General features: G+C 45.1%; 1 protein-coding gene across 6 annotated transcripts in view; it reads left to right on the top strand.

Annotated features, from left to right (window-relative positions):
- Window positions 1-24,056, top strand: part of ZFAT (zinc finger and AT-hook domain containing) — a 222,358-nt gene that overhangs the window by 59,612 nt on the left and 138,690 nt on the right. For all 6 annotated transcript variants that reach the window (XM_068238055.1, XM_068238053.1, XM_068238052.1 and 3 more), the window contains 4 exons: window positions 1,206-1,382; window positions 3,328-3,481; window positions 12,841-14,207; window positions 19,175-19,407. In XM_068238055.1, coding sequence (XP_068094156.1) covers window positions 1,206-1,382; window positions 3,328-3,481; window positions 12,841-14,207; window positions 19,175-19,407 — 1,931 coding nt within the window. The remainder of the gene's footprint in view (window positions 1-1,205; window positions 1,383-3,327; window positions 3,482-12,840; window positions 14,208-19,174; window positions 19,408-24,056) is intronic.

Here is a 24,056-nt window from a genome sequence, read left to right as displayed (position 1 = left end):
GAGTAATGGTTTTGTTGTCAGTTAGTGCTGTGAAATGTACTCCCAAGCACGATGAATTCTTCACCGGGGAACGCAGAGGATATTTACCCCTTATTAACAGAACCCGGCGCGGCCGCGCAGCGGACTCATAAACCCGCCAGATTCCTGCGTTTAATAATGCCTTCAGCTCTACCGTCTGCGGAGGTTACTTCATCGCGAGCCGCTAATATCTCTCCATCCAGGCGCCTTATCTCCTGGAAGCGTAATATATTTGTGTCAATATTTGGTGGCGTACATCAAATAAAGGGCATTTGTACCTGAAATTTAATTTAGTGTAATGAAAACCTTCGGCTCGTGCACTCTGCAGAAGACTGGGGGGGACTTTAACTCTTTCCTGGATAGCTACAATATGCAAGCATAGCGTTGCCTGCTTACAGCTAACCTGAAGGTAAAATAAACTTGTGAGATCATGAATTGTAGGTGTAGTAAAGCTAAGAAATAGAACATTCGTAACAAAGAAAATAGTCTAATATTGTTTTCCAGTACAGAAAGAGTTAAAATACTACAATTGTTATCTATGCAAAAGAGCTTCTCTGAGCTATTCGACTCTCTGGGTGGAATACAGTCCTGTTTTCTGGAGCACTTAAACAGCAAAGAAACGGTGAGGAAAGTAGTTCATAGGGTCATTATTTCTGGTTTGTTTTATAATTTAAAAGACAGAGGTGTTGATTCGCTATAACAAATAGCGTGCCGTATCAGAATTAACATGCCTTATTGGAGTTAATGTGCCTTATCAGAGTTAACATGCCTTGTCAGAGTTAGCGTGCTTTATCAGAGTAGCATAGCGAGCGCTACGAACTTATGCCTGCTAATTGGCAATGACGAGAGCTCCACTCGTCCTGCCTTGAGCCCCTGCGGGTCCAATCACTTTAGAGGACATCCCCGCACTTTGATTGGCCCACTAGGCTGCCTGTCAAGTTTCCTGTCAAGTGACAGGCACCCTACTGTGTCGGGCAGCCTATTGCCCCCCCCTCTTCCTTAGGGAAGTCCAGGGACTCTCCACCAATCCTGTGCTATGTGAGGTCCACTTTAAAGTAGATGCCTTAGTACAAAAGATGTCAGCGCTTTATAAATACGCTATGATAATGGTAAAGATCATCTATACTGTGTGATAAAAAGTTCAGCTTTCTTGGCTTGAGGTTCTTTACTATGTCCGCCTTCTTTAGGCAATGATTTTGAGGGGAAGTTCATACTACCGGATTATGAAAAGGAGAAGGAGAAGCAGCCAAAACGATTACGTCTCCAAAAAACGGAGAAGACCGTACAGCCAAAAGACGCTGAGAAGAGTCAGGGGGTGAACCCCATCGTCAAGGTTCTTCTGACTGCACACGAGGCCATTCCGGGTATGTTGTCCATGTTTCGTGCATTTTCTGAGGCTTATACAGGTGCTGCTTGTATGTTCTTGTGGATAAGCCGACCTTGGATTTTCCTGCCAAAATACTATTATCGTGGCAAACAAGCCTCCTCCCTCCTGAAGTGTACATGTAAAAGCGATAACCACTTGTAGAATATCAGTAAAATTACTGATCTTTTACTATTGTGCATTGTTAATTTTGATAGTAAATTATATTTTACTATCTTTAAAGAGACACTGAAGCGAAAAAAAAATTATGATATTATGATTTGTATGTGTAGTACAGCTAAGAAATAAAACATTAAGATCAGATACATCAGTCTAATTGTTTCTAGTACAGGAAGAGTTAAGAAACTCCAGTTGTTATCTCTATACAAAAAAGCCATTAAGCTCTACGACTTTCAAAGTCGTGGAGAGGGCTGTCTTCTGACTTTTATTATCTCAACTTTTTTCTTTTTATCTGCCAGAGGAGAGATCATTAGTTCACAGACTGCTCTGAAAGAATCATTTTGAATGCTGAGTGTTGTGTAATCTGCACATATTATAGAATGATGCAATGTTAGAAAAAACACCATATACCTGAAAATAAAAATATGAGAATATTTTCTTTGCTGCTAATCTTCTAGTAATTATTCATAGTACACAACCAATTCATTAAATTATTTTCTTTTTCGCTTCAGTGTCTCTTTAAAACCTAACCCTATTGTTACACAGAGCCCTCCCTTTACAGGCGCTTAAACCTCACCAAACTCCCCTGCCGATGCATAACCCTAACCAACATCCTACTGATGCCTAACCATAACCACCACCCCCTGCTGATGCCTAACCTTAACCACACACCCTTCCCCTGCTGCCAATGCCTAACCCAAACCAACCCCCTACCGATGCCTACCCTTAAGGCCCCCACCCACCGATGACTACTCTTAAAGAGGGTAGTCATCGGTGCTCTAAAATTCTTACACTAAAAAGCATACCATTCTATTCATTATGTTCTCCTGGGCCCCTCTGTGCTGTTTCTGCCACTCCCTGCTGCAATCCTGGCTTGTAACTGCCAGTTTTAGGCAGTGTTTACAAACAAAAGACATGGCTGATAACCAGCTTGTGATAGGCTCAGATAAGCTCAGTCTGTGACTCATACAGAGCCTACAAGGGGCGTGGAGAGGGTGTGTATAGCTTCTCCCTATCACAAGCACAGCAGAACATTCTTGCCTGAGCCGACAAAGCTGACAATGGAAAGAAGATTAGATTAGATAACCGATATTACAGCGACTGCAACTAGGAAAGGCTGCAGTATGCCAAACCACTTTAGAACAGGTATAGGAACTTATAGGATAGAAGAAATAAGGCTGAAAATGTTGTTACAGAGTCTCTTTAATTGACCCCCTACCGATGCTGAACAATCGCTAATGCCTAAAGGCTCATACATACGTCGGATTTTTCCAAACAACCGGTCGTTTGGACATCCAAACGTCCGGTCGTTTGGACGTCAAGTCGGGCATGTGTACAGTCTGGCGTTCAGCTGATAACGCTGGTTTTGACCGATCCGCCAAGTGGATCCGTCTTTACACACGCCCGATTTGACGGCCAAACGACCGGACGTTTGGAGAAATCTGACGTGTGCATGAACCTTTTCTGTAACTGACCCCTCCCCGTCCAATGCATGACCCTAGTATGGTACATGTAAGGGGGAGAATTCATTTGTACATCAGCCAGTCCTAATTTTTAAGTCTTCTTAGTTCAGATTTGAACATTCTCAGCTTACCATTGTATATACACTAATCAGACAGTACTTATGCATCCAAACAGCTGTGGCATTTGATTGGGCATTTTTCAGGCTGCATAAATTTGCATAACATTTGCATGAACTCAGGTTCTCACTGCTTGGCAGGGGGCGTGGTGTCTCATGCTAAGTACACTGTGTTATATCACTGCAGGAGCAACTAAGATAGTTCCAGTAGAAGCTGCAGCTCCATCAGCAGAGCCGGAAGTGACGCCCCAGCCAGCCGATCCGGAGCCGAGTCTGAGGAGAGGATACCAGGAGTACGCCATCCAGCAATTCCCCCAGGAACAGTCCGCTAATTCTAACAGGTAATGCTGATGCTCCCACGGCCTGATTTTATCTCCCCCTACCCCAAGCACAAGGGTCTTTCACTAGAACAAAATAGCTCTCCAGAACCCCACTTTAAACATCGTTCACACGCTCAAACTCACCCTCAAAGATAGTTGGTTGATCGTTGGGGTGAAATTTCTGGGAAAGTGCACTGTACAGACACACTGCTTGGCCATAGCCGAGGAGCATGTGACACGTGTACTGTTTCATGGACAGGGGTGTAGGGAAATGGATGGGGGAGGAGCATGCAGCGGCATATGGACACAGGAACACCATGTGATAGTTTGTCAGTCATGTTTCAGCGATCTCGGCCGAGCTTTCTATAGTGTGTATTGAGGATTTCATTCCCTGACTGCCTCAGAGAGATTAAATGTGCATATTAAAGGGATCCTGAAGTGTGAGAGATTTCAAGGCTGCTGACACATTGTATAATTTTAAACAATACCGGTTGCCTGGCTGTCCATCTGATCCTCTGCATCTAATACTTTCAGCTATAGACCCTGAACAAGCATGCAGCAGGTCGGGGGTTTCTGACATTATTGTCAGATGTGACAAGATTAGCTGCATGCTGGGTTCTGGTGTGTTATTAAGACACTACTGCAGCCGGGCCCTATAGAGCCCTTCCCATTCTACTCCTCCTCCCCTTGTTCCAGAGCTGTCAACCCCGGTAGCAGTATCAAATGCTGCTCTGTGCTGCCGTGGGTTGCTTTGGAAGTTCTCCCAAAGATGCACTCCCTTGTGCACTCACGCATACGCAGTACGGAGCCTCTGTGCTCCCAAACACTCCTGAAGCATCCCGCGGGGGGGGGGGGGGGGGGGTGAGAGGGGGGGTGAGAGGAGAGGGGTACAAATGGGGTGGCATCACTGAAACAAGGGGGCCGTGAGAGGAACGGGAAGGCTCTATAAGACCCAGAGCCAAGTATTTTTTTATTTATTTATATTTTTAGTTTCATTTGACATTAGCTTTCAAGAGACTCTGTAACAACATTTTCAGCCTTATTTCTTCTATCCTATAAGTTCCTATACCTGTTCTAATGTGGTCTGGCTTACTGAAGCCTTTTCTAGTTGCACTGTCTCTGTAATGTATCTAATCTTCTTTTATTTGTCAAGCTTTGTCGAGCCAGGGAGGAATGCACTGTCTCTGCTGTAATAGGGAGAAGTTATGCACACCTCCTCCACACAGGCTCTGTGTGTGGGCTTTGTTTATCCCTCACAGACAGGTCTCTGCTCACTGCCAGAGTGTCTGTGACCTTGTGAACGGCTGTGAGTGCAGTTCAAAGCCCTGACAAGCATTTGAGGCAACAAGTGGGAGAAAAATTACAGCAGTCAAGTCACATTTGAGAGGAGCCTCTGCAATTGGTCATCTGCTCTGATGATGTATTTCCTGTTTGGCGGCCATCTTCATTGTTTACAAAAACAATGAATAAAACAGTGATTTTATCACCAAGAAAGCAGTAGTGAGCTGCGAAAATGTCACAGAGGGGGCTAGGAGAAGACTACAAACAGGCTGCTACATTTATGTAAGATTTTCACAGTACAGATTCTCTTTCAGGCTGGCTGGCTTTGCTTAGGAATCATTATAGCTGAGTCTGTCTTCTCTGATGTCTTTTCAAGCCCAAGCCTGCCCCCTTCTGGCTCTGCTATAATGACTCAGCTATAATGATTCCTGAGCAAAGCCAGACTGAATGCTCAGTCGGGGATTTTATCAGGGCTGGTAACAAGCAGGCTGAGCAGTGAAGGATGAAACGGAGAGCAGGGTAGGTGTTTTCTCTAATGTTCCCACTGATCTATATGGTAAAATACATGAGGGTGCTTTGTCTCTGGTTCACTTCAAATCTAGCTTCTTTGTGTTCTGCAGTGAAGAGAGGAAAACACAGGTAGTAAATCTGGGCTTCTGCTCACACACGTATTTTTTTGACACCCGCTAATCTGCAAATTTCCACCCAGACGGGCCTGAGCTCTGCCAGCGAGTGCCGCTCAGAACCAGCCAAACGCTCGCGCCTGCAGAGGGGCTTCTAATCTAACACGTGTAAGCCGGAGATAACCTGATGAAACGCTCGGCAGTCCTGCTGGTCGGCGGCGGGATTGTCAGGTGCTGAATTGATGCGAAGCAATCACCGTCTTCCGGCGCCGAACAGCTTGAGTTTCGCACTAGATTTCAGCCGCCGCTCTCCAGAGAGCTTTAAATTCAGCCGCTTTCATTTCACTTAGATGTAGATTAGAGGCTGGTACATAGTTCAGCAATCACGGACGGTCCCTCCGAGAACGCAACTTTCAGATTTACAATTAGGAAGTTCAGCGAGCGGCGGCGGCAGACGAAAAAAAAAGGGGAAAATGTATTTGCAGTATAAAATGGGTAAACTTCATTAGACGGGCTAGGAACGATCTCCCAGGTATATCTCCGTAAAAGAATTAATGTAGCGTCATCGGCTGCTGTTAATTTAATAACGCCGCGACGATCGCATCCGCTTTAATACTCCGCTCCGAGCCGGGTTAATAAAAGAGTAATACCTGATCAGCTGCTGTGGGTTATGCTGTTTTATAAAGTGCTTTTTTGTAAATGAGCTGTTTGGTGATTAGGGAGGCCCGATCTCATCTATGCTGTTTGCTGCCATTTTTTTTTTTGTTTTGTTTTCCTGAGTATCATTGGGACACAGTTTAGATTAAAAGCCCAAAACTGAGCATGGCAAATTCTGATAACATTCGGGATGATAGGAGAATATAAGCAATGCGTAGAATTATTATTATTTAGTATGTATATAGTACGGACAATTTCCATAGCGGTGTACAGAGTATATTATCTTGTCACTTAAACCTCCTGGCGGTCTATTAAAAACCGCCAAGGGGCAGCGCAGCAGTTTTTTTTTTTTAAATTTAATTTTTTTAAAATCATGTAGCAAGCCCTAGGCGCATGCAGCGGCATCCCCCCACCCGCTCCGATCACCTCCGGCGAGCTGCGATCAGGAAATCCCGTTCAAAGAACGAGATTTCCTGGAGGGCTTTTCCCGTCACCATGGCGACGGTCGTGATGACTTCATCGGGAGTCCCGATCCACCCCTCAGCTCTGCCTGGCGCTGATAGGCCAGGCTGCGCAAGGGGTCTGGGGGGGCAGCGCGGCGGGTAGCGGCGAATCGGCGCGGAGTGGCGGCGATCGGTGTGCACACACAGCTAGCAAAGTGCTAGCTGCGTGTAGCAAAAAAAAAAACAACTGCAAATCGGCCCAGCAGGGCCTGAGAAATCCTCCTGCGCGGCTTACTGCCAGGAGGGTTAAAGAAAACCGACCTAGAATTGAACTTTATCCCAATCAGTAGCTGATACCCCTTTTACATGAGAAATCTATTCCTTTTCACAAACCGACCATCAGGGGGCGCTGTATGACTGATATTGTGGTGAAACCCCTCCCACAAGAAGCTCTGAGTACCGCACTCCTGGCAGTTTCCTGTCTGTGAACCCTGTTGCATTGTGGGAAATAGCTGTTTACAGCTGTTTCCAACTGCCAAAAAACCATGCAGTAGCTACATCACCTGCCAGCAGTAAAAATGTCACCATGTAATAAATGTCAGAATGTAAATCAAGGATTTAAAAGATTTTACAATGGACAAACAGTGACTAAATCATTTATACATAATTATTGTAAAAATGAAGCACTTTTTTCAGATTGCTATTAAGTATTAATATGCCACCTAAAACGTCGCATACCCGCAGTTAAATACTCACTATAATATATATAATATACACTACACCTTCCGTGTAGAGGCAGAGCTTTGGGCAGTATCTCTGCCTCTATTCACCTCCATCTGCGCTGATCGCCGCCTTTTCCTGCCCCTCCCCGTCCCTCTCAGTCTTCTTTTACTGAGAGGGGCGGGGAAGAGGCAGCAATCAGCGCAGATGGATGTGAGTAGAGGCAGAGATACTGCCCAAAGCTCTGCCTCCTTAGGGCAGCAGAATCCAAAACCAAGAAAGTCGTGGATTTGTGCCCAGGGAGTTTGGGGGTTATAGTAAGTATTCAGCCGCGGGTATGCAGCATTTTAGGTGGCATATTAATACTTAACAGCAATCTGAAATAAAAACTGGGGTTTTTTTTGAGACTTCAGAGTTTCTTTAACCACTTCACCCCAAAGGAATTTTTACCCTAATGGATGAGCGATTTTCACCTTTCAGTGCTCATCCCTTTCACTTTTTTTCACCACCAATTGGGTTTTTTGAGGTTGATATTTTAATTATGTCCCTAGTACAAAGTATGGTCACAATATAATATTTGGAAATAAAGGTGTATTTTTTCTTTGGTGTTTTTTTTTTAACTGTTTTCACGTGCACGGGGAAGCATGTGCACACGTGCACACGCGCACAGCAGCAGCAGCACTGTCTGTCTTATAAAAACGTCCTGGTGCCATTAAGAGGCTCTAGCAGGACGGTTTTATAAGTCAGCTTGTCATAAACTGGTTAATAAGACCACTCCAGCAAAACAACTAAACAGATAAAAACTGACAGAAATGACGTCTTTTGGACTAGTCCATCTCCTCATGGGGGATTCTCAGGGTTTTCTTTGATTTCAAAAGCATTTCCTGAATGGCAATTGCTAAGTCTGACAATACAGTGTCCAAGTGAGTAGGGAGGCTGGCTGGTATCTTACTGTTTTAGCAGTTAAACTGCTGTTCAGGAAATGCTTCTGAAAACACAGAAGACCCTGAGAATCCCCCATACGGAGATGGACTAATCCGAAATCTGTCAGTTTTATCGGATTTTAACTGCCTACTTTTTTAGCGGGAGTGCTCCTTTAACTGTCCCTCAGAGGGGCTCACAATCTAATCCCCATCCTAGTCATATGTCTATGTATGTATTGTGTAGTTTATGTATCGTAGTCTAGGGCCAATTTTAGGGGGAAGCCAATTAACTTATCTGTATGTTTTTGGGATGTCGGAGGAAACTGGAGTGCCCGGAGGAAACCCACGCAGACACAGGAAGGACATACAAACTCTATTCAGATAGTTTCCTGGCTGGGATTCGAACAGGTGACCCAGTTTCGAAGCAAAGTTGTGAACACAATGTTGTTTTTTGGGGGGTGAAATAGGCATCACAAACTCCATTACAGCTTATTTCCTCTCCTCTCTGGATTCTGCTGGTGGGCGGGGCAATCAGATGCACACACTTTCATGGCAGCCTTGTGTTGGACCGCCAGTCCATAAATCCCCAGGAAGTGCACTTGATTGACTCATTTCCAAGCTCCATAGAATTTACATCATTGTTGGCATGCAAGCTGGATTGGTTAGGGCTCTTGCACATCTAGAACGCATGCAGGAGCCGTTCTCCTGCGCACGTTGTATGCCTTGCGGCCAGTCCTGGATTTACCTCACAGGAGCCTATAGGCACACAGAGGTCCTGGCACCCTAGACTCCGCCCTCCATAAACCTACAAATCCCCACTGAACCGCACCACAAGAGTGCTGGCTGTCCCACCTGTCACTTCTCCCTTACTTCCCTTGCACATCATGGGTAGCTACAGGTGCCCGTTAGTATTAGGTAGCCAGAGGCAATATTAAGTTGCTAGAGGTGCCCCCAAGTATTGGGTAGCTGGAGGAACCTCCGTATAAGGTAGCTAGAAGTGCCCCTGACTGAAGGGAGATCTCTACAGTGGAATGCTGAGAGCTGGAGGAGTAAACTCTCATGTATACTCCGCTCAGGACTCTGCAAAGTGAAGGAGGTGCTTGGGGAGGGGAGTGAGCTGCCTTTCCATCATCGAGCGCCTGTAGGCACGTGCCTACAGTGCCTTATGGTAAATCCGTCCCTGCCTGCGGTGTGTCGTCGGGATGTAGCGGTGCGACGCAATCAGCGGCGGTAGTAATTCATTCAGTTTGTGTCAAGAAGAATAGATAAGTGTGGCACTCCAATTGAACAAATGAAGGATCTGTGGGAAATACTCTTTCAGGTGAAACAACCCCCATCAAGCGTTCTCCTGCACACATGCGATCACATAAGCCACTGACGTGTGCCCCGTACAGAAAGGACAGGAAGGAAGGATGTCAAATAGATCTTTGTTATGAAGAAGCACCTGCAGGCACCTTCCGTTATTCAACTTCATTTATTTTGCAGAGTGACAAACATGTGAGACATTGGAGACATCAAACAAACATCACCTGGTCATGTGGCGGTTGCTGGTGCGGGGGTGGAAGTGGGTGTTGAGGGCTGCAAGGGGTCGGCGACGGCCGTTTCGCGTCCAACAGGACGCTTGGTCACGCTGCGTTCCACACAAAAAATCATTTTCAATAGTAATTAATTCACCCAACGCCATAAACGCAGGCTCCTGATGATTAAAACACATATATCCAGGCACATCGCCTCTAGTTAGGACATTAAATAAGTAGGTGCTGAAGGGGGTGTGGCCAGAAAACAGCAAAAATCTATTAACCCTTCGCACTCTCCATGCAAATGTTCAAACAAATGCATTCACAGATTAACTCATCCAGGCACCACTGTTATCCCTACAGCTAAGTTAAAAGCCGGGGTCTTAGTTCACAGAAGAATGCATTCTTATGCTTAGTCACTCAGTGCACTCCCTCCTTCCCCTGTATGTGTTTGTCAGCATGCACACAGCTTGTGCTGGTGTATGCGCATGGTGCACATGGACACATAACATTAGCTCCCTTGTGCGATTGGTAAGATGCACTGTCTTTCCCAGGAGAGGACGTCAGGATGTGTGCTCCTAATCCATTGATAGGTTTGATGCAGTGAATGTGTTTGCATGTCTGCACTATGCATGTTACAGGGCCAGAGTTAGGACACCTATGTTTACCTGGGTACTTCTGCGCGGTGTAGGTGACTAAGCATAAGAATGCATTCTTCTGTGAGCTAAAACCCCGGCTTGTAACTTAGCTGTAGGGATAACAGGTGTGCCTGGATGAGTGAATCTGTGAATGCATTTGTTTGAACATTTGCATGCGAGAGTGCGAAGGGTTAATATATTTTTCCCGATGATTAAAAGCTCCCGGGTGCGTTGAACCGCAATGCATCGAAACGCAGCGTTGGGTGTGAAAGGTAAAATGAAAGTCTATGGACTTTAATTTTACCTTGGTAATCGCAAAGTTTCGACTTTACGTTAAACCACAGAAAACTGGCTCTGGTGTGAAAGAGCCCTTAGCGTCTCAGTGTTTTTAGATTGCGACTAAAAAGAGTGTGAGTGAGTGGCGGATGTGTTGTGGGAGAGCGTTCCAGAGGAGGGGAGAGGATCCAGAAAAGTCTTGTAAGCGGGAATGGGAAGAGGTGACCAGAGAGGAAGACAGGAGAATATTGTTAGTAGAACAGATATTGCATGTAGGATGGTATCTGGAAATATGTTTGTTTAGACAGGAATGAGCTAAGTTGTGGAGAGCTTTGTAAATCCCTTGCTCAAGTCACCTTGGAATTACCTAGTAATTATAGCCATGGAAACTCTATGCACAGATATAGAGTTTGCCATAATTTTTTTGGGGGTAAGATATTCCAGATTTTAACCACTCTTAATGTAAAGAAGCCCTTTCTAAATAGATGGCAAAAACTTTTTTTCTCCATGCACAGATAATCATCTGCCAAGCTGTTTGTTTTGTTCTCTGATGTATTTATACATGCTATTCAGGTCACCTCTCAGTTGTATCGTTTCTAAGCCAAATTATCTGAGTTTGTCCAGCCTTTCTTGGTAAGTGAGACCTGTCTTTGTTCTCTTTCTAGAAGGTCAATGTCCTTTCTATAGTAATGATCCCAACACTGTGTGTGGTCTCACAAGTGATTTATACAAAGGAAGTAGTATACTAGAAATCTTGACATTTTATGCGTCCCAGAATTTATCTGCTTTAGCTACTACTGATTGGCATTGTGTACGGTTACTTATTATCAACTAGTATTCCCACATCCTTCTCCAAGTCTTGGGAATAAGGGTTTATAACAAGTTAAAGGAAACATCCGAGGTTGCAAAAAAAAAAAAAAGAGATCACCTTCTTCTACGCCAGGTCGGCCTCTACCGCTGTCAATCACGCTCATGTGGTCTGGAGCATTCTGCGCAGGGCCAGTAGTAGATCTGCACCTGCGCAAAACGCTCCAGACCTTGTGAGGGTGATTGACAGCAGCGCAGTAGAGGCCGACCTGGCGATGTCGCCATCTGAAACAGAGGAGATCTCAGAACACCGGAGCTGTGGCAAGGGACATGGTGACTGCCAGGGGCTGGAGGAAGCTCTGGGTAAGTGGATCTCATTTTTTTTTTTTTTTTTTTTTTTGCAACCTCTGATGCCTCCTTTAAAGAAAACCTGGACTGAAAATTAAAAGTCAAAATAAGTATACACAAGTCATACTTACCTTCCATGTACCTTCCATGGAGTGATTTCTCCTGTCTTGCGTCCTGTTTGTTCACTGTGATCAAGGGAATTTTCCGTCCTCCATTTTGAAAATGGCCATTACCCATAACAGCTTTCTAGTCAGCACACAGTTAAACTGTAACATCGCCCACTTGAGCCATAGGGAAACATGGTAAGGTAACTATGTAATGTTCTTTTGAAGTTACCTCATGTGTTTATTTTAAATATTTTTACTCAGTACAGGTTCTCTTTAAAGGGAACCTGTACTGAATAAAATTATTCAAAATAAACACATGAGGTAACTTCAAATGAACATTACATAGTTATCTTGCCATTAAGTCCTCTCAGAAGCTCACCATTTTCTTCTGACAATAATCCCTTCCAGTTCTGACAACATTTTGTCAGAACTGAAATATATCCGTTGCTGTCAGTTACAGCTGAGAGGAGAACTGATGTGTCCATGTTTCCCTATGGCTCAAGTGGGCGATGTTACAGTTAAACTGTGTGCTGACCAGAAAGCTGTTGTGGGGTAATGGCCATTTTCAAAATGGAGGACAGAGAATTCCATTGATAACAGTGGACAAACAGGACATGGGAGACGAGGAAGAGATTGATAAGTAGACTACACAGGAGTTAAGTATGATTTTTGTGTGTTTATTTTGACTTTTAATTTTCAGTTCAGGTTTTCTTTAAGCAATATACTGTGTATTATAAGTATACAATGCCAACTTGATTTCAAGGAATTTGTCCCCCAACAATGAATTTGTTTACCATCTTTTCACTTGGTATTTGCATTTAATTAATATATGGGCGGAGAGAGGTGTGGGAGCCAGAAAACTTTTACCTGTTGAGGGACTATAAGAGTGGCAATTCAGATTTTTTTTGTAAAAGTCAATTTATAACAAAGTATCTACAAAGTGGCTTTCAGAACATGGACAATGATTTTAAAAAGTACAATTTATTTGTAAAAGTGAGCTATTTACTAAATATTGTCATATGGTTTGTTTGTTTTTGCAGAGTTGCCTCAACCCAACTTAAAATTTTCACTTGTGAATATTGCAATAAAGTTTTCAAGTTCAAGCACTCTCTGCAGGCCCACCTGCGGATCCACACCAATGAGAAACCTTACAAGTGCCCATTCTGTAATTACGCCAGTGCCATCAAGGCCAACCTCAGCGTCCACATGAGGAAGCACACTGGGGAAAAGTTCAGCTGTGACCACTGCTCTTTCAGCTGCCTTAGCAAGGGTCACCTGAAGGTTCACATTGAGCGAGTCCACAAGAAGATCAAACAGCATTGCCGTTTCTGCAAGAAGAAGTACTCCGACGTCAAGAACCTCATCAAGCACGTTAAGGAGACCCACAGCCTTCTGGACAAGAAGGTGAAGGAGACCTTGGATGAGCTTAGATTGCTGACCAGAGAAGGAAAGCGACAATTGCTGTATGACTGCCACATTTGTGAACGAAAGTTCAAAAATGAACTGGAACGAGACCGTCACATGCTTGTCCATGGTGACAAGAGACCATTTGCCTGTGAGCTCTGCGACCATGGCACCACAAAGTATCAATCGCTTGAGCTCCACATCCGCAAGCACCCCTTCGTCTATGTCTGTTCGAACTGTTTAAAAAAATTTGTGAGCGCCGTGAGGTTAAAATCTCACATTAAACAGTCCCATCCTGACATTGAAGAGGACGCCTTGCTTAAAGATTCCATCAATCAAAGTTTTTGTCTTCTGGAACCCGGGAGCGACATCCAGCAGGAGGCCTTGGGGGACATGGAGACGCAAACTCCAGAGGACTCTAATACCCCTTTTGTTCTTGATCGGCCAACATATGTTCAGGCAAACAATTTAGATCCGTCTCAGAGCTTGAATTCTCAAGAGGACGGTTTGGTTTCGAAAAACCAAGAGGAGCCGCTTGTCTGTGGAAGTGATCATGCAAATAATTTAACGGATTGCACTCCAGTAAAGCTTGCAGACTCTCCCGACGTCTCGCCGGAAGTGTCAAGTGAAGATCTTTTACGTCGTCTGACAGAGAAAGAGAATAATCATCTATATGCTAATCTGGGAGATGTACAAAGCGGAGATAATGTGTCGGCAACAGTCAATCATTTGACAGCTGAAAACTCTCATTTGAATGATGGAGAGCTGGGTAGTTTGGATCGAGATGTTTTGTTTGATCAAAGTGGCAGCAAAGAAAATGCTAAGGAGAGCGCCGAGAGCGAGATCCCCCCAAAGCCCCCCGGTCAGAGTCCTGTACTTACCAACTTGGGGGAAACCGGAGCTTTCATGGCTATTTTGAACGGACTGCAAAAGAGGCAGCTGAATACGGGCTTGCTTCAGAAAATCAGAAAGGTTTATGGAGAGTTGGAGTGTGAATATTGTGGTAAGTGAAGTTTTCAAGCAAACCCATATTCTTTAACATTAAAACTAAACTAACTGACTCTCGCCACAGAGTAGTTGCAAAGACCAGGGCATCTGTAGTGCTCATCTATGCATTCCACCTGCTAGGTCTTCTGTACTCCTGGGGGAGCTTTCAGAACCACTTACAACCAAGTACAGTTGCTCAACTCCGGAACTGGATTAATTCCGGATAGTTGCTATTCGGATTTCACCTCGCTAAACTCAAATCACCTGTGCGGGGTGGGGGTGTTATTCATACCTATCATGACGTCTTCTTCGTCTGTCCCTCGGTGTCTCCCACGATTCGCTCCAAGCGGCGGTCACGTGACTAAAAACACTTCCTCCTTCCAGGTTAAAGGAGCAAGTGTTTGTAGTCACGTGACGCGCATGGAACGCATCGTGGGAGGCGCCGAGGGACGAACGAAGAAGACGTCATGATAGGTAAGATTAACGCCCCCGTCCACCCCGCACAGGTGATTTGAGTTAATCCGGTTCCGGAGTTAAGCAACTCTACCACCAAGTATTTCCAAAGACCAAGGACTTCTGTACTGGGGATTATATAGGTGCCCACACTCGTGACTGCTGCAACATAGGCACTTTGTATTGTCCTGAGGAAGCAAGCCAGTACCCGTGAAATGTATTGTCTGATATGCATTAATAAACATTATATCTACCTTATGTGGTTTGTCCCTTGAAGGAGGTAAGAGTGAACTTCTCCTATTTTGTATTTGTGTTTTAGACTACGAGTATTTTAGTGCGCCTCCTACAGTTTTTCTCTCTCATTACTGTGCAGTACGGATCACTCTTTGAAACTACTCGTGGTAAGTGGTTCTGAAGGCTGCCCGAGGAGTACCGAAGACCTGGCAGGTCAAATAAATTCAACTGAGGATGGTGCAGGAATAACAGGACAGACAGAGGACCGGAAAAGATCTATGGCATCCAGTTCTTATCAATTTAAAGAAACTCTGTATAAATAAAAAAAAAAATGACCCTGGGGGGTACACACCTCGGGAGGGGAAGTCCCTGGATCCTATCGAGGCTTCCCCCGTCCTCCTCCGTCCCACGGTGGTCTCTGTCTGCCCCTCCGAAGGCACAGCCGATAATTTGTCAGGCTGTGCAATATTTACCTACCCTGGCTCCAGTGGTGGCGCTGTTGCGGCTCTCCGCTTGGAAATAGATGGAAATAGCCGATCCCAGTTGGGTCCACTCTACCATGCATGTGCAGGAGACTTGAGCCTTCGCAGTAGAGCGGACCCGACTGGGATCGGCTATTTCCGCCTGTTTTGGAGCGGAGAGCCGATACTGCGCTGCAGCCGGGTAGGTAAATATTTACATCCCCACCGTTCAGGGAGCTGTAGTCGATAGGATCCAGAGGCTTCCCCCTCCCAAGGTGTGTACCACCCAGGGGCGTTTTTTCTTAATATAGATTTTCTTTAAAATGTAACATACTCAAGTATACATACATATAAGATGCATGTTTGTAATAGAATAAAAGGCACTGTAAAGGAGTTATTTATTATGTTGCTGTCACTCACAATGCATCGGAGGGCTCTGAACTGCCATGTTTTGGAATATTCCATCACCTCGTGGTGGGTTTTCACGGTTCCCTTTATTCTTTTGAAGAATAGTCCCTGGAAAGCATCTATACAAAGATGCCACCCAGCCTGCCTACTCGTTGCTCTATGTGCTGACAATTAGACTGTGTCAATGCCTTTTGGCAGTCCTTCTGAAAAATAAAACAAAACGTTGAGCATACTCCATGAAAAATTGTACTAGTCCAAAAATCTATCAGCAACAGGTCCATAGCAATCAGATTAATGCTTGTGCATTGGAAATAAGTTGTTTACGGTGAATATTGCAGTGGGATGAATGTTATTAATCTTACTAGTTGACCTAAGTCTGTTTAAAAATGGGCTCTAGGTCTCTGTGTCACCGCCGCATGTTAGTATGCATGTGTGCGCACCCCGTCCGCCACACGCGCGTACCCGTCTGCTGCGCACATGCCCGTCCGGCTCCCTGGCCCGACCTCCTGTCCCAACGGTTGTCCGTGTGGCACATGCGCAGTAGCATAAAGACACAGGGACAGGATGATGCAGGGACAGTTAGGTATTATTGTATACTAGCAGACCCAAGCCCGTTTAAAAACGGGCTCTAGGTCTGTGTTTCTCGCTGCCGCATGTTACTTCGCACGCGCGCCTGCCACGTGCACGCACGCCTCCCTGGCCCCGTCCTCGCGCAGTAGCAAAAAGCCCAGACCCAGCTACATAGAGACAGCGTGACACGGGCACAGGTTTTTACTATAGAGGATGGTAATTACAGGAACGTATCGCTTTTTTTAGGAAGAAAAAGTCCCTGCGTCTTATATGCCGACTACAGGGAGTTCCCGACTTATGAACATTTTTGACAATATGAACTGGGGATCCCCTGCACTCTCCCCATGTCCTCCACTCCGCCGTGTCTCCCCCCCCTCCATCCTCAGCTGCTTGGCTCACCCCATCCAACGACTTCGCAGACCACTCCTCTCCTTCACAGTTCCCCTAGTGCCAGCTTCTGATGATGACGTGATCAGCAGAAGCCAACACTAGGGGAGCCATGAAGGACAGGAGTGATCTGCGTTTTTCGCTGAAGCCGCTGCAAGAGGTGAGCTAAGCTGCTGCTGGTGGAGAGCGGTAGACATGGGGGGGGGGGAGGCAGAGGGCAAAGAGGGACAAAAGGGGACGCATGGAGACACGGGAGGATACATAAATACATGAGGTACAAGGGGGACACAATGACTGGGGGAGAACATCTACAAGACGCTCCTGGAATATGGACATACCAGGTTTAGTATATTTTTTTCCCCTGGTTTTTGTCCTCTAAGCCTAGGTGCGTCTTATATTCCGGACGTCTTTTACGCTTATACGCTGAATTTTACCGTTTTTTGTTTATAATGATCCTTTGATTCCTTTAACTGCATTAAAAAAAGTTTTATTAGTATTCCAAGTCTGTTGTATTAACTTTTTTCTATGTAACGATGTATACTCACATTTAGTTGCCATGTATCCGTGCATTTCCTTACCGAAAGAAAAAGAAGGCACTTCCCTGAACCGGCTATCGAGGGATTTTGCACAATACAAATTTCACCGAATCCACTGAGAGTGTGAAATCATTTGTGATGTGTACACTGCACGCTTCAGATCAGGGAGGTTAGCCTCATGCAGGATGCTTAAACTAAGTGGAAAATGCTGTCCAAATCCCTTGGAAAAAGAAATCTGTAAGGCTCCCCTTGCAGAAGTTAAATCAAATGCTGTTTATTTTGGTGTTTGCCCCCGTCGGCCGAAGCTGTTTTGTTGACAGCTGGACCTAAACTATGTAATGGCTCTTCAAGTTGGGAATAAACATGGATGAGATAGAAACTGCTTGAAGCAATCAAAAGTTTACCATCAGTGGAAAAAGCACTTGTTTCCTAAATCTGACAGCTCTGTCTTTTGGTAATGTCAGCCAAATGTTGTCCACTCCAGTGGCTGATGGAAAATGATCTGCACTCTAGCTTTCTCTGCGCACTCAAGATGGCTGCTTCTGCTCAGGTACAAAGTATTCTGCCACACTTCAAAGCCCACAGAGTGGAGGTGACTGGGCACTGCAGCTTAAGCTGTACAAGTCTCTTCCTCCCTGTGTGCTTTGAATTGTGATGGTTTGTGCATAAGTAGAAGCAGCAAGCATGAGAGTCCAGAGAACGCTATTCTGCAGATTACATATATGCAAATTATCCAGTCTGCATCATCACATGACTAGTACTGTATCTGTTGGGAATCAGGTGAGGTGGACTGTGCCTCTAGACCAGGGGTGTCAAGCTCAAGTACAAAGTGGGCCAAAATTGTACACCAGTGACCTAGTTGCGAGCCAATCTTGATGTCTATTTGGCACCATCCTCCCTTATAAAGTTCCCAGGTGACGCCCTCCCTCCCCTATACAGTTCCCTTGTGTTTAGTGCTTTCTCCCTACCTCCCCCATATGGCTTTCCTGGTGATCTAGTGCTTCACCTCTAATATAGCTTCCCTGGTGGTCTATAGCGGGCCAAACATAATGCAACGTTGGAAAACCACTTGAGGGCCACATTTAATGGCTCTGAGGGCCAGATTTGGCCCACGGGCCGGAGTTTGACATGTATGCTCTAGAGTCTAGACCATAGGTTCTCAACGTGTGGTACTTCTGATAGTCCCAGGGGGTACTTCTGATGGTTCCAGGGGGTACTCGGGCTTAATATACTTAACCAAGAATAACAAATTTACAGTTTTAGAAAATTATACATCTTATTTAAAAACACCAAATTAGTATTTTAGCTAATTAAAAGCAATAGTAAATGCTTGGAAATAGTTTAGAACCAATTATCATGTACTATGATTAAATATATATTTGTCAAGGGCTACTTGTGATAATGTTTACTATGCTAGGGGTACTTGGGTTTTAAAAGGGGTACAGACCAATAAAATGTTGAGAAACGCTGCTCTAGACCATAGGTCTACAGCAATTGGAGTAGAAAGAATCCGGGCACCAGACCAGTTCCAGGACCAGTGTTACCTTTAATACATCCTCAGAAAAATGACAAAGCAAAAGGAGTGTAGCCTAACAGCCATTTCACAGGTTGTACCCGCTTCCTCAGAGGAAAAGACACATGAAAAGTTTTCTCTGATGAAGCGGGTATAACCCGTGAAAGAGCTGCTGGGCTACACTCTTCATGCTATCATTTTTCTGAGGATGTATTAAAAGTGACGCTGGTTTCGGAACCTGTGGTCCGGTGCCCGGATTATTTCTACTCCAACTCCTATCTCATTTGTCTTGGTTACCCAACATGCGGAGACTGAGTCCTACTGAAGCATTTAGATCCACTTTAAAAAGTTGAAGACCTCTCCTCTTCTGCTTATAGACCTGTCCGATGTGAACCATATGTCCATTGTTTGTTTATTGCAGGCAAGCTCTTCTGGTATCAGGTCCATTACGACATGCACGTCAGAACGCACACGCGGGAGCACCTGTACTTCTGCTCTCAGTGCTCCTACTCATCCATCACCAAGAACTGCCTGAAACGCCACGTCATCCAAAAACACAGCAACATGTCCTTCCAGTGCCCGGCTCAGGGCTGTACGTACTCCAGCCCGGACAAGTACAAGCTGCAGGCCCACCTCAAGATACACGCCGAGCTGGTAAGGCCAATCACTAGAGTAGTATATGCGTACTAGTAGTATGTTACTATAGTCCAGATGAGATATTACAAGATGTTACTATAGTCCAGATGCGATATTACAAGAGCATGAATTAACATTTTAGCATGCATTTTTAATGTGCTATTGAGATGCCCTGGTCCAAAAAACAATGCTCGGTTCCTATGTGACCAGCTTTGCACTCCTCAGCTAGAAAAGTTTGAAAGTTTAACGTTGTTGCTGTGAAAGGGGGGAAACGTATCGGTGGTGGATTTTATCTCAGAAGAAAGAGCCAGCTTAACTTCCACGCTTTATTTAATGATCCGCGGCCATTATTTTTCTCTTTTTCCTCCGCCTGGCTGACTGCTCACATCTCTGGCCACTTGAGTTACATTGTTCCGCTGCGCTCTTGTTGTGTTTCACGAGGTTATTCTGACATTGTGGATGTATTTGTGCCTGGAAAAGGCACCACAAAGTGGCTCTGAATTTTCTTTTCAGCGCTACTTTTCTTTTTTCCGGGGATGTATGGGGGCTCCGTGCGACGTGAATGGCAGCGTGCCATCTCCATGGCTACAAGAGCGGCGATATAGAAGCCTTTAGAAAACACTCCTGTCTCGATCGCTCTCAAATGAATGCTTTTTGAGACCCAAAGTACAACTTTGTTTTTTCGAAAAGCCGCTCGCTCATCTGAAAGCTCTGACGTTAAGAAAACCACTTAGCATTTTACTTTTTGACCTTTTCACGATTGCAGATGGTTTTGTGCTTTATTACGAATGTCTAGTGCTTTCTGGACATTTTTATTTGGCTTATTTGCTTCCAAGCAGAATTCCAGAAAGAATGAAATGTCCTCCTCCCCCCTGACCTCATGTGCCAAATCCAAACCCCCCAGCGCACACCATCTTGTTATTATCCACTCCCTTCTCCTCCCACAATCTCTTTTTTTTATACAAACCCCCCCCCCCCAAATATGAGACTAAAAATGTAGGCAGATGTAGTTTTATAAAGATCCTACAGGGAACACTGCAGGTTAACTGCAACAAATAGGAGAGGCTGTATTTCTGCATCACATACTATGGAAGAAAAAGAAAACTAAAAAACGACAATAGAGTAGAGTGGTGCAACAGCACATAACGTGCAGAAATTGTGCATGAAAAAACTGGTCATTATGAAGATCACACAAGGTAAATTTTGTTTCAGCCAGGGCTGTGGAGTCAGTACAAAATCATCTGACTCCAACTCAGACTCCACAGTTTATGAAACCACTAACTCCGACTCCACGTAGCCATAATTGCTCCAACTCCTCAACTGCGACTTCTTAGTCTAATACTTACCAAAACTGTGGAGGGGCTACAAAAATCATCCGACTTCTCAGTTTATGAAACCTCCAATTCCGACTCCAGGTACCCTAAATTCGACTCCAACTCCACAGCCCTGGTTTTAGCAGCAATCAGTAGTTTATTTCTACAAGACTATGGGATAGCAGCGACATGGTAAGGTCCTCTCACACAGAGAAAGAAACTGCTAGAAAACTACAGTAGAGCGGAACAACAGCACACAACAGTGAACGTGAAGATACTACTTAAAATTTAACATTTTTAAACTGAACCCGAGGTGAAAATAAACTGATGAGATAAACAATTGTATTTATCCTTCTACTCCTAAAAACGACTTATAGACATCCCAGGATTTTATTTTATATTTAAACATTTAGAAAGTAGGTTGAATGTTTTGTTGTCTCTGCTTAGTTGCAGTCTATTAAAGAGACACTGAAGCGAGAATAAATCTCGCTTCAGTGCTTATATTCAGCAGGGGCATGTGTGCCCCTGCTAAAACGCCACTATCCCGCGGCTAAACGGGGGGTCCCTTACCTCCCAAATCCCCTCCGTGCAGCGGGGGATCACTTCTGCATTGAGGCATGGCTAATGGCCGCAGCCCTGCCTGACGCGCGTCTGTCAGCGCGTATCTCCGCCTCTCCCACGCCCCTCTCAGTCTTCCTTCGCTGTGAGGGGCGGGGGAGAGGTGGCGATGCGCCGCTGATAGACGGCGCTTGGAGGCAGGGCTGCAGCCGTTAGCCCTGCCTCAACAGCAGCAAAATCTACGACCAAGTTGGTCGTAGATTTTGCAGGGGGGTATTTGGGGGTGAAGGGACCCCCGTTTAGCAGCGGGATAGCAGCGTTTTAGCAGGGGCACACATGCCCCTGCTGAATATAAGCACTGAAGCGAGATTTATTCTCGCTTCAGTGTCTCTTTAAGTGCCCCCAAATGAAAAAACATGAACTATATTGACCCTTTTCTCTCTCCCTCTTCACTCAGAAATATGTCGAAAAATGTAATATGTAGAAAAATGAAATATGTAGAAAAAAATGCTCATCAGTGAGGTTACTATATTCCTGACAAGCTCCTGACAAGACAGAAGCTGTCATTTCCAGCCTTCAAAATTAACTCTTTCAAGTAGAAAAATAAAACAAGTAAAACAGCCTGGTTATTAATATGTTTAGTACTGTACATAAACATGTTTATCTCATCATGTCACATGTCGCCTCGGCTACACTCTAACTTTTCAAGATTGCAAATGGTTTTGTGTTTTATTAAAGGACAACTATGACGAGGGAGATATGGAGGCTGCCATATATAATTCCTTTTAAGCAATACCAGTTCCCTGGCAGCCCTGCTGATCCTCTGCCTCTAATACTTTTAGCCATAGACCCTGAACAAGCATGCAGTAGATCCGGCGTTTCTGCCATTATTGTCACATCAAGACAAGATTAGCTGCATGCTGGTTTCTGGTGTTATATTGCAGCCAAGTAGTCCAGCAGGGCTGCCAGGCAATTGGTATTGGTTAAAAGTAAATAAATATGGCAGCCTCCGTATACCTCTCAATTCAGTTGTCAACTGAGGGGTTTTACCCCCTGACCACCAGAGCAATTTTCACCTTTCAGCGCTCCTTCCATTCATTCATCTATAACTTTATCATTACTTATCACAATGAAATGAACTATATCTTGTTTTTTTCGCCACCAATTAGGCTTTCTTTAGGTGGGACATTATGCCAAGAATTATTTTATTCTAAATGTGTTTAACCACCCTGGCGTTCTATTGAGATCGCCAGGGCGGCTGCGGGAGGGTTTTTTTTTAATTTAAAAAAAAACTATTTCATGCAGCCAACTGAAAGTTGGCTGCATGAAAGCCCACTAGAGGGCGCTCCGGAGGCGTTCTTCCGATCGCCTCCGGCAAGCATAAGTAACAAGGAAGGCTGCAATGAGCAGCCTTCCTTGTTTGGCTTTCCTCGTCGCCATGGCGACGAGCGGAGTGACGTCATGGACGTTAGCCGACGTTCTGACGTCTGCCGCCTCCGATCCAGCCCTTAGCGCTGGCCGGAACTATTTGTTCCGGCTGCGCAGGGCTCAGGCGGCTGGGGGGACCCTCTTTCGCCGCTGCTCGCGGCGGATCGCCGCAGAGCGGCGGCGATCAGGCAGCACACGCGGCTGGCAAAGTGCCGGCTGCGTGTGCTGCTTTTTATTTCATCCGAATCGGACCAGCAGGGCCTGAGCGGCACCCTCTGGCGGTAATGGACGAGCTGAGCTCGTCCATACCGCTAAGGTGGTTAATGGGAAAATAGGAAAAAATGTGGGAAAAAATTTATTATTTTTCAGTTTTCGGCCTTTATAGTTTTTAAATAATGCATGCTACTGTAATTTAAAACCTATGAATGTATTGCCCATTTGTCCTAGTTATAAAACCGTTTAAATTATGTCCCTATCCAAATGTTTGGCGCCAATATTTTAATTGGAAATAAAGGTGCATTTTTTCAGTTTTGCATCCATCCCTAATTACAAGCCCATAGTTTATAAAGTAACAGTGTTATACCCTCTTGACATAAATATTTAAAAAGTTCAGTCCCTAAGGTAACTATTTATGTATTTTTTTTAATTGTAATTTTTTTTTTTTAATTACAAAAAAAAACAAATTGGGGAGTGTGGGAGGTAAGGAGTTAATTTTTTGTGTAAAACTAATTTATTTGTATGTGAAAAATGCTTAAGGGCCCGTTCAGACTACAAAGTGCAGACCGCAACGCATGCGGACCGCAACGCGTACGAACGCACGCCATCCGCGTTCGTATGCGTTGCGTGGCTGATCCCATCACTGAAAAGTGAATGGGACAGCCGCGCGTTTTTGTAAAATCTGCGTGCAGCATGCGTTCCCGGACCGCACAGGTCCGGAACGCATGCTGTGTGAACATCAGACATTGCACTCTATGCAATGTCTGATGTCCTGCGTGTCGGCCCCCCCGCACGCGTTTCCAAAACGCATATGGAAACGCGTGCAGTGTGAACGGGCCCTTAGGGTGTAGTTTTACTATTTGGCCACAAGATGGCAACAGTAACTTTTTGTTTAATGTTTCATCCTTCCGGACGCTTGCAGGAAGTACTAGGAGGCTGAGAAAGTTTTTTGTTTTTTTTCACAATGATCGTGCTGCTTATCGGAGAAGCAGCGGATCATTGCAGGGCTTAGATCAACGAACGGGAATGGATTTTACCCTTCATTGATCTCCGGGCGAGCTTCCGGCGGTGTGTTTACGAGCGGGAGTGCGCGCTAGAGCGAGCGGGAGTGCGGGCAGCGGCGGGAGCGCAGAAAGTACGGATTTCTCCGTC

This window comes from Hyperolius riggenbachi, chromosome 5 (assembly GCF_040937935.1).
Source record: "Hyperolius riggenbachi isolate aHypRig1 chromosome 5, aHypRig1.pri, whole genome shotgun sequence".
In the NCBI taxonomy this organism is placed as follows: domain Eukaryota; kingdom Metazoa; phylum Chordata; class Amphibia; order Anura; family Hyperoliidae; genus Hyperolius; species Hyperolius riggenbachi.
This window is presented reverse-complemented; position numbering and strand designations above follow the sequence as displayed.